At 34.2% G+C, this 11466-nt stretch overlaps 1 protein-coding gene across 4 annotated transcripts in view; it reads left to right on the top strand.

Moving 5' to 3' along the window:
- The window catches only part of LOC116342348 (polycomb group protein Psc-like), a 15090-nt gene extending 6336 nt beyond the window's left edge, over window positions 1-8754 (top strand). For 3 of the 4 annotated variants that reach the window (XM_031769914.1, XM_031769931.1, XM_031769923.1), the window contains exons 2-10: window positions 1542-3187; window positions 3265-3405; window positions 4018-4117; window positions 4187-4393; window positions 4457-4736; window positions 4811-5079; window positions 5164-5489; window positions 5571-6647; window positions 6712-8754. In XM_031769914.1, coding sequence (XP_031625774.1) covers window positions 3139-3187; window positions 3265-3405; window positions 4018-4117; window positions 4187-4393; window positions 4457-4736; window positions 4811-5079; window positions 5164-5489; window positions 5571-6647; window positions 6712-8219 — 3957 coding nt within the window. In that variant the 5' untranslated portion in view covers window positions 1542-3138 and the 3' untranslated portion in view covers window positions 8220-8754. The remainder of the gene's footprint in view (window positions 1-1541; window positions 3188-3264; window positions 3406-4017; window positions 4118-4186; window positions 4394-4456; window positions 4737-4810; window positions 5080-5163; window positions 5490-5570; window positions 6648-6711) is intronic. The other variant, XM_031769939.1, reaches the window with a different exon arrangement.
- Window positions 8755-11466: the final 2712 nt, after the last annotated feature.

Genomic DNA, 11466 nt, shown 5'->3' with positions numbered 1-11466 from the left:
TGTGTGTGTGTGTGTGTGTGTGTGTGTGTGTGTGTGTGTGTGTGTGTATGTATAAACTCTCCTCTCTCTGTAAATAGGATGATTGCGTTATATTCTCCGATTCTTTAAGGTTCTTTTTTTTGTTAATATATTCAAACACTCTCCATATGCATAATCACACATAAATCGGTATCGTTCGTTTGTGCAAAATATTCGAGCGCTTTGCAATTGTGTGGCAGTGCCGTATTGAATGGTAGAGATATTTGTACTAATTCAATGTAAAAAAAAATGAATTGAATAAGAATGAAAGGTTTTTTTTTCTTTGACTTATGCTCACACACATGATTCTTCGCGTTATTTTCCTTCTCGCTTAAATTCCGTTTGATTCTCTGTGCTTACTCTTCAGTCATTGCGTCGTTTCGAAATAGAGCATTCGTTTTAATAAAATATGCTTTTTTTCCTCTTCTTGTCTCCTTCTTTTACACTATGTGCTTGTTGTTGGTTCTATTGAATTTGTTCATGGTGGGCATTTGCGATATGTGTATAGCAAAAGGAAAAAAAGCATTCCTTCTTCTCGCATGAATAACTGAGTCAGATAGACAGATGAGCATATGTGCAAGAGTGGATAGGAAATCGACCACCGATGATCGCAATATGAAAAGGAACTATGGAAATGCTATCCGAAAAATGAAAAATGGTATTATGTGTGTTGTAGCCGCGCACATACACATGGCCCATTACGTGGTGGTAGTTGGTTTTACTATTGTTATGGTTGTTGTTAGTTTGGTCTATCCTTTCTTCCAATTCGTCATCGTTGGACGTCTACGCATTTATATCGTCGAAATCTCATCTACATCGTCGGCGATGTTATTATTATTGTTCGCTTTATTTTCTGTTGTTTAGTTCCTTTGGCACTACAATTCGCCTTTTTTACTTCTCTTTTTCTCACTTTCAATCAAACCTGTGTGTGTGTGTCGTTTTTTTTTCTTCATTCATTTTCACACAATACACAGTTTGGAATGAATGTGCGAATGAACGGAAAAGAACGGGTTTAAAGTCGGAAAACGCCTCAATCATTTCACCATTACCGATCTTTCTTTTATTTTCATTATTATTTTTCATTATTCATGCCATACTTGAGAACTTTAAGATCGACGTAACTTGGTAAGAGTAAGCGACCTCAGTGCTCTTAAACGCTGTATCTGTCTTTCTCTCATTCAAATGAGTGTTCTTGAATGATGGCAACCATATATTTAACAAAGACATCAATGAGCGCAAGCACAAAGAACGAAATGCTATTAAAAAATTGGTTGATTTATGTTTAAAAAGCACAAACAACAGCAGCAGCAGCAACATATTGATTGCAAAGAAAAATGCTCTTACGTTATGAGGAGGCCACTTCGATTTAGAGAAAAAAAATTGTCACAGTATATTGAAACGAATGCTGTTATGGTTGAGAGTTATCTTACTTGATGGTTTTTTTCTCTTCAGTTTTTTTTTTCAGTTGAATAAAAAAAAACGAATGACAACAAACTAATACAATTCTCTTGAACATTTTGCAGGCGACGACGAATCAGAAGTGCAGCAAAAGAGCAAAAACCAGAAATCGACAAGATAACAAAATCAGCGGCTTAGTGAAACTGTTGAAAGGAGCTTCGAAGCGAAACAGAAACCGCAGAAATATACGGCTCGACAACAACAATAATAATAAGAAAAACAAAATAAGCAACAAACATTACATTAAAAGACAGAAGAATATTGAAAAGAAGCAAAAGCAACAACAACCAAAATTTACGCACAGCTCTTCAGCATCGGAAGCAATAATAGCAATAATATCAACATTAAAACACAACAACATTTTCGGTAGAATCGGTAGACATTTTTCCAGTGAGAGAGAGTGAGAGATATTTGTGTCACATACTTAAAGTAGAGAGGCTTTCAGTACGAGGAATCGCGCCGCTTTATAAAACCAAATATATACCCAAAAATACAGACACATAGACATATGTACAGTATATTTTCAGTTGTTGTTGATTGTGTATGTATGTGCGTATGAAGAAAAACAAAATCAACAGCAGCAGCAGCACAAGGCGAACGGAGCGCGCGGATTGATGCAAATGTATGGGTGTAATATATGAATCGAACACACGCTCACACACATGTATTCACTGACAAAATTGCATACAAATACGCCGCATACAAGCATCTAGCCGCTTAATTTAACCTAACCATAAATGTCTACATATCGAATTTACACACAAGGGCAACTATGTTTTATATAAAGATTGACAGTGGCAGTGGCAGCAGTAACAACAGCAGCAGGAGTAATCCACCACTACTACTACCACCAAACTAATATTCTGTGCAGAAGAAGACAAAAAAAAACTACACATCGAATCCATCGTCGATGTAGTGGTACGTATGTGTGTGTGTCAGTGTACAGAGTGAAACGAGAAAGATAGAAACAAAAAAAAAAAAGAAAATAGAAAAACGAAAAGAGCATAAATACATACGAAATATTTTTTTGCCGTGTTTTGTTAAAATTTTATTTGTGATGTGATGTGTTTTAAGAAGCATTTTTTTTATTTTATTTTTTCGGTTTGTTTTTATTTTTTGGGTTAACCATACTTTTTTTTCGTTCATAAATTAAAGTGTGAAGAAACGGAGATAGAAACAATTTAATAAACTTAAAAGACCTAAAATATTGTGTTCAAATGAAATTGTGACCAAATTATGCTAATAAAAATTAACAAGCTTAAAGTGAATAGATGATCGTTCGTGGATTGTGAACTTGAAACAAAAATAAAAACTGATCAATATTGTTCACCATCCCGAAACAAAAAGTGAATACAACAAAATAAGACACATTTGAAATTAAACAAGTGAAGACATTCGAAGTGGCACACAAAATAAACACTAATTTATGACTCTTAATGCCTTCACGAATGAAAATGATAAAAAACACGTCAACATCAATGAACTATTATGTGTAATTCGATTTTGGCTTCGGCCAGTTACTAAACTGGACCACATCATTAAAAGTGGTCAACGTCAACGTCAACGGTGTACACATATAAACACTGAACTAAAAGAAAAACATAGATTAATATTTCAAATTTTTAGATAAGTTTGTTTTAATAAGAAAATAATCAAAGTGGAATGGCAACCAGCACAACAACGAGCACCACCACTCCGGTGACGACTAAAGGTAAATGTCACATACAAAGTAATTGCACATTTTTCGAGTTTTTAATGTTTGTATTTTATTTAAAATTATTATTGCAGACATGAAATCCAAATTGTTATTATCGATGCCAAGAATACCACCAAAAGTGTATCTAAAAACTGTAAATGAGCACATCACATGTACATTATGTGGAGGCTATCTGATTGATGCGACAACAATTGTGGAATGTTTACATTCGTGTAAGTGTTTTGAGAGTTTTCATTTCATCAAAATTCTCTTTAAATTTAACAGAGAAAATTTAAATGGGTGGATTCGGTGTTGTTCGATCTTTTTCTTCTTACTCGAAACGCGACTGTGTACGTGTGGTTTTTTTCACTCTGTTCTGCAGAAGGGAGAAAAATTAAAGTATCAGCAGCGGCGGTAATCGCGGTGAACGCCGCGAAAATCAATAAAGTGCACATGATACCTTTCGCATGAAAATAACACACTCTTCAAAAGAGAAAAAAAAAAACGAACCGATTATATTTTCCATAAATGCATACGTTTAGGCGACAGCATGCATAACCGTGTTACAGTTTGCGCACATAAATGTGACTCGATACTTAATACTTTGCTTAAACAGAGACGATTGCCACTGATATATGTAACCGAACGCATAGCGCGATGGTCATATTTTTGACCTCATTGTTTTTTTATTTTGGTTATTGCTGTTGCTGCTGCTCACTTTTTATTGCTTAAGCCACAAGATCATGAGCTTTTGGTGCATAATTTTCATTTCTTAATCATTTAGGCCGTTTTCATATTAATCTTTTTTTATCTCTCTATTTATACTTCAATTGTCGCGTTTGCAGTTTGCCGCAGTTGCATCAAGATGCATCTGGATAATAAAAATCGCGCTGTAAATTGTCCGCGCTGTAAAATAGAGATAAACACAGCCAAACCAAATATTAAGTAAGTTGTAATGATGATCAATTTACGTTGAATGTTCGATTTTTAATGCGAATTTTTGTTTTGTTACAGACCTGATGCAACGTTACAAGCGATTGTCTATAAATTGGTGCCTGGACTATATGAAAAAGAGCTACTGAGGCGACGTGCATTTTATAAACTTAGAACGAGGGAAGCACAAGAAGCAACGCCTGAACAACGTGGTGACGATACCGAACACTTGATATTTAGCCCCAATGAAAGCATATCGCTTATGCTTGAGTATTCGGATAATAATGAGTACGACCACCTTTTTTTGGTTCACTCCGAATTCAAATCTAAACTTTCATTTGGTTTTTGTAGTGCGGCGCCACAAAATAGTGACGATGAAAATAGCAATTCCAGCCATGAAATCAACTCAAGTGATCATTGTGATGATGATTTCGAAGTGCAACTAAGAAAACCAAAATACTTGCAATGCCCGGCAATATTTACGATTTCGAATTTGAAAAAGTTTCTACTGCATAAATTTAGCATAAATCCGAATAAATTTTGCGTTGAAATTATGTATAAAGTGAAATCGCTTGCGTTGCCCGATCATTATAAGCTAATGGATGTTGCATATATTTTTACATGGAAAAGGGTAAGCGTTACATCTATCTAATAAATTTGAAGAAAAAAAAATGTACTTATGATGGCATTTCTATTTAAATTTAGGATGCGCCAATGAGATTCCTTTACTGTGTGCGGGCAGCACATTTGACGGTTCCAAATATTGAACAGAGCGCTGTGATTTATGATTTACCACCAAGTCGTTTCCAAACTAATTCACAATTAGTTTGTGCATCCGATTCAACTGATCTAGATCAATCGTCTGATGCTGATAGCGAAGCACGATCTGATCGAACGAGAGAACCAGACACAAATGGATCAGTTATGCGAATATCACGAGACGAGCCAATCAATTCAACTTCGGATGAACCAAGGTAAAAAAAACTATAAATATTTTAGGTCTTGGCAAATAATGCAACTGATGTTTTCATTTTCTTTCGCTTGTTTGATATGAATAGCGTTCCATCGTCTTCTACATTATCGACGACAAAAATTGCGTCAAGTACAACGGTGACAAGCACATCTGTAGCTAGTACATCATCAAAATTAAATTCAAGCACTCATACATCATCACTTAATGGAAATGAAGGTCAAAAGAAGGAATCATTGGAAAAATCGTCAAAGGAATCGGTATCGAGTCCAACGACTTCTGGCCGATTGGAGAGTATGCCTAGAATTAAAACCGAACCACTTAGTCCATCACCTGAAAAACAACAACAATCGGACCGAAGAAGCAATGGTGCAAGCCCGAAACCAAACACATCTAAATCAAGGAACACACCTGGTATACATTTTTTTTTTGCTATTAAAGAAAAGAAAAAGGACGTTAAATAGAAACGATAATAATTTTTATTTAAACTTTTAGATGTTAAATCAAGTAGTCCGTCACGAACGAAATCAATAATGACGGATAGTTCAGCGACAAGATCGAGTGATTCAATGTCAAATCGCAACGAATCAAAGACGGTAACATTTTCAGATAAACCGTCATCAAGTTGGCCAACGATGAACACAATTAATTCCAAACCAATATCGACAGCTGAACGACCAAAAGGTCGACTGCTGTTTAACAAAGATGAAAATGCAAAGAGCTTATCACCACCATTATCTGCCGAAAATGAATACGATTTTGATCAACATTTGTTGAAAGAAGAATTTTCGGAAAAGAAAGACTTTTTTGAAAAGATTCACCTGAAACCACGCACCGATTCGCCTTTAGTACAATCGCCAAAGATGCCAAAAATTCAACAAAAAACCGATCTATTAACACTCCCCACAAATTTATCCAAAGACAAAGACAACAATAGAACAACAGCAACAACTACGACCACAACCACATCGTCAACAAATAATGCGAGTGCATCATCATCGACGCGACCGTCGTCAGGCATGCCATCATTATCGATGCCATCCTCGTCGTCGTCGTCATCATCGTCATCACTGGCGTCACCGTTAAGCGGCTGTGCCGGTATTGACAAGCAATTTGGCAAACGGCCAGAAAAAACATCGAAACGTAAAAGCAGGGAACCCGTTAAAAATGTACCTAAAGCAAAATGTGCATCACCAAACGAACGAATCATTGACACAAAATGGGATTCGGTGAAATCGACCATTATTTCAACAGTATCACCGTCATCGCCAGTTTCAACTGCAACAACCTCAAGACCATCGGGCAGCAATAATAGCAGCAACAGTGGTAGTGGCAGTGGCACAAGCAGCAGTAGTAGCAATAGCTTAAATGCTGATCGCGCAAAACTTCTCAGCCAATTAACACACCACAAAAATCACCAAAAGTCAATTCAAAACATTAGCGCATCAAGCTTGTCAACAAACAAATCAAATCAAGCCTCATCTTCAAAATTCACGCCATCATCAAAATCAGTATTTAAAACCCCAATACTAAACAGCTCCAAAGAATCTTCTTCGTCACTGTCACCTATAGGTAGGCGCCATTTGAGACATTTTTTTAAATTAAATTATATATATTAATATTTTATATTCTATAGGTCTCAAACCATCAACATCCGAATCAGAAACATCAATCATTATTCAGAATAATATTCAACGGCCAACTCAAGCGGACACACCACGACCGTCAACGTCATTTAATCCGATTCACAGCCAGCACCCGTTCATATTTTCACCACCATTGAAACGAAATTTTCTGAAAGAAACGGAAATTCAAGAGATTCGAAGTGATGACGCAAACAAAGAAAAAGTCTATGGTCCACCAATGAGTTTTGCCCCACCCTATGCGAATTTCACAAACTTATTACCGGCGGCAATCGATCCAATGCAAATACAATTGAATCATCTGCTTCGACAACAACAGCAGCAGCAACAGCTTCAGTATTTCAATAAAATGAATAAGCAGAAAAAGCCCATTTTAGATATGAAACGGCAAAGTTTGGATACAAAATTGATGTCAAAACCATTAACTCAGCCAATACGATCATCGTCACATACAAAAAGTGAATCGGCAAAACAACAACAACAACAACAACAACAACAACAACAATCGGCTGCTTGTCCATTTTTTAATTTGTCAGCCAAATTACCAAAATCACTCACAATCACTGTAACGAATGATGGAAATGAACCAGAGCGACAATCGTTCAGTACAAAAAATAATAGCGTTGTCAATTCAATTGATATTGTTAAATTGCCTATCGAATCTGGTGAAACGAATACAACATTTGCATCACCATCCACTTCATCTCTATCTCCGTCAACATCATTGTCGGCCGATAATTCTTGGCAATCGAATAAAAATATTAACAATCAAGCCAAACAACATACGCAGCAAAATAATCAAATCGACTCAACGTCACAGTTACAACCGTCGTCTAGTTTGACCGATTCATTGTCTCAAAAGTTGGATTCATCGTTTCAAGCAAAATTTATCGATTCATTGAAAACGACGCAACCATCGAAAACAGTTGCCAATCGCTCCAATTTGAATATAATGGATGAATCTCAAAAGCGAAAAATACAACAACAACTTGATGATAAAGTGGCCAAAGTAAGAAAACTGCAACCACAACAAATGATCACACAACAAAAAGCATCGCCGACAACTCAACGACCGGTGCCCGATTTACTTATTCCAAAAGACGATAAAAAACTATCAAACAGCAGTACCAATACCACCACCACCGGTGGTAGCAGCAGCAGCAGCAGCAGCAGCGGCAGTAGCGCAACTTCAACAAATAGCACCAATCAATTAGCAAATAGTAAAAATTCACAAGATCGCAAGTCACCAACTGTATCAGCATCAAATGTATCATCGTCCGATAAATCAGCGGCTCTTTCATTGGCCGTACAGCAAGTTGCTCAAGCAAAAGTGCAGCAAGTAACCAATGACATTCCAACATCAAAGTACATGCCATTGCAAACATCATCGACACCTATCTGGGTAAATCATTGTACGCCAGATCATAAAAGACACGATATTGTACTCGCCGAGAGTTTCGGAACGCAAAGTAAAAAAAGTTCCGGAACATTTGTTGACTAATCGAAAGAAGAGAGAGAGAGAAAGAAAATTTTCTTTAAATTCTTCAGTTCTTTTTTGTAATGTGACATTTTATAAATGGACTTATACACATAAACACAAACACACACACACAGGTTGAAAGAGAAAAATTGCATTTGAATGAAACGAAAACAAAACAGTCTAAATTCAATATTGTTCCTATTTGATAAACTGAATAAGACAAAAGAAATATTGTTTGAAATTCTGCGATACACACAAACACAAAGTAAAACGATTAGATTTCTTATGTGCGCGTGCAAAAGATATCTAAACTAAATTAATCAAAATTCAAATAAAAAAAAATTAAAAAAATTATTTTGTATTTAAAACAAAATAGAAAAGAAAAACATTTTGAAAGCGACAAAACTGAACGAACATATTTTTTGTTCATTTCACGAAACAGCGCGTTCCATTAAGTTATTTAGTTAAGTAATTTATTAAACGAATTTCTTTTTGAAAAAAAAAAAAAAAAATCATTTTGATAGTGAGAAAGAGAGAGTAAGAGAGAAAGGGAGACATGTCTGCTCGAGCAGTTTTACTTTGTTTTTATAATAAAATCTTTTTTTTTTTATTTTAATAATTTTGTAATAATGAAAAGAAAAATTACATATTTTTATTTCTCTCTCTTGTTTATCATTTGCAACAAATTCATTTTCTCTTTGACTTCTCCTGTGTGTATCTCATCTCTCTTTCTTAACGGATTATGTGTATTTTTGCACAACGTGAATGTAAATATATGCATATATTTTTTTTTTGGTTGAGATCTAATTGTGAACTAATTGTAAACGAAGGACGAATTAGGTTTTTTTGCAGGCACACGAACAAATTTCAGAAAAAGAGTTGTAATGTTTTTTTTTAAATATTTTTTTGCTCACATTTTATTTCAAAACGACTGATCAAAACACGAAAGAACTCGTAAACGACAAAAAATAGGAAAAATGCGCATAATAATTTGTCGAATATTTTTAATTGAATTCGCCATTTATATATTTTGCAAGGATATTCAATTCTAAGTTTCAATCCATTGACCAATTGTTTAGCGAAAAAAAAATATCTCAAGTGAACAGGTTACGCAAGTGTAAACTACTACTAATTGATGCGAATGAAGAAGAAGAAGAAAACCCAAGACAGATTAAAACAACAAAGCTTTGTTAACATTTGAACATGTATTGCCCGCGTGTAAAAGGTTGATGTTACTCTCTTTCACTTTGGTTTGCTGTTTTGAATCAAATGTCATACTGTTGAAAAGTACCATGAGAACTAAACTCATTTCACAAGCAAGAAAGAAAGAAAAACTCCATCAAACACAAAAAACACATCATTTCACTTTGACGCTAAGCATTATTATAATTGTGTAACATTTCATTAAAAAAAATAGCAACATAAAACAATTAAATAAACCAGTGTGAAGCTAATGACACGACAATTAAATCATTTGAAGCACAGCGCATTTCTCGTGCGATGAAAAAGTCAACGTTCATTAGTCTTTGTGTATTCAAATTAACTAACATTTGATTTTCTGCATTTTTTTCACTCTGCTACCTTTACCAATATATATGTACATAAATCAGATACGGTAGCTTAAGAATCAAAACAATTGAAAATTAATAACTCAGAAAATTAAATGAAAATTCCCCTTCCTCGTTGATATCAATGATATAAAGTCCGAAATCTCCTCAATTTATAGTGGTCCTTGTTTTATATGTACTTCATTTTCGTTTCAAATCAATGTGTTGACACATTGTATCATCACGCGCTGTGTGTGTGTCAATTTTTTTTTTGTTTCTTCTCTCCTTCAGTTCGTCATCGCACATAAAGAAAATAAAATCTATCAAATTTCAAGAATTTAAGATGTTTATTAACTTAATTATAACAAATTAAATAATTTTTGCATTTTCTTTCATAGTTTATATATTTAAAAGAGCCAAGAGAAAGAAAACAATGGAAAACTATGGATGAAATTAATTATATTTAATTTTTGTTTGAAAAAAAGGGGTAATAAAAAACAGCCCAATTAAATAAAATAACAATTCCAGAAACTGAACATTTTGTTAGGGATTATTTAAACGGTGTATTAAAATGAATCATTAAAAAAAAAAAATATGTACTGAAAATTGTGAATTGAAAAGATTGAAAAGGTAGCAAACGAATCGAGTTTATCACACATTTCAGTGGATCTATTCGTGATATTGAATTACACGAAAATTTCGTGCGGCTGCATGCAACCAAATGGTTTTCGCTATATAGTTTCATTACTTTTCATGCACGCAATAAAACAAAATGAAATGAACAGAAAAAATTATTAAATCAATCAGACACACACATACACCAGAGAAGCAGTAACAAAAATCGATAACAATAATAATGATAGTACTATTAATTGTAATATTTAAATGAAAGACGATGAAAAACCGATTGCATCGCTGTGTGTGGATGCAAATAAATAATATGTAGCATCAGCAAATCGATGGATATTAAAAAAAAAAAAAGAAAAACAATTATTGGATATTGATTTTTGATGACATAATAACAAAAATGAAATGAATGTGTTTTGTATTTTTGAATAATAATACATGTATAATTGCGAAAGAAAAATTATCAAAAATTTAAATGGCCTTTTTATTTTTATTGAACGTAATTTTTTGGTTTTTCCCAATTTCATTAGGTCTCTCTCTCTTTCTACTTTTGCCATTCAATCAAATAATTAAAATTTTCCGGTGTTACGTGACTTAATTCCACCATCCAATCACAACATCTACAAGGTAGGATGCACATTTTAAGCTTGGGAATGATACATGCACAGGTTTGGATGAACGTAAAGTTAATCTCCGGTGAAGCCAATCTTTAAGAAAACAAAAATGTATGTGAGTTCGTCGTTATGTTCTCGCAACAATCATTGAAATCATTCATTAGAAAATTTCGCCGGCTGCAATAAAAAAAAAACGAGGAAAAATCCAAAAATTCACAAGAGAAAAGAAAATTAGAGAAAGAGAGTGAGAGAGAGAGAGAGAAATGGCAAGTAAATTAGTGATGAATGGTGACGAAAAATTGCTATTTAATTATTTTATGTACGACAAAGCGAAAGTTTGTTATTTCTTTGTCACATAATCACACGAAAAAGTGAAACATAAAGAAAAGAGGGCGAAAGGTGAGTTCGTGATTCTGTCATATTTGTTTATTCGCATTTTCACACAAACAATGTGACCATTGTATCAGTTCTTGAATGAGT

The sequence above is a fragment of the Contarinia nasturtii genome, unplaced genomic scaffold (genome assembly GCF_009176525.2).
Source record: "Contarinia nasturtii isolate CC-2019 unplaced genomic scaffold, AAFC_CNas_1.1 Cnas_scaffold_129, whole genome shotgun sequence".
Classification (NCBI taxonomy): Eukaryota; Metazoa; Arthropoda; class Insecta; order Diptera; family Cecidomyiidae; genus Contarinia; species Contarinia nasturtii.
Note: the sequence above shows the minus strand (reverse complement) of the source record. Positions and strands in the feature narration are given on the sequence as shown.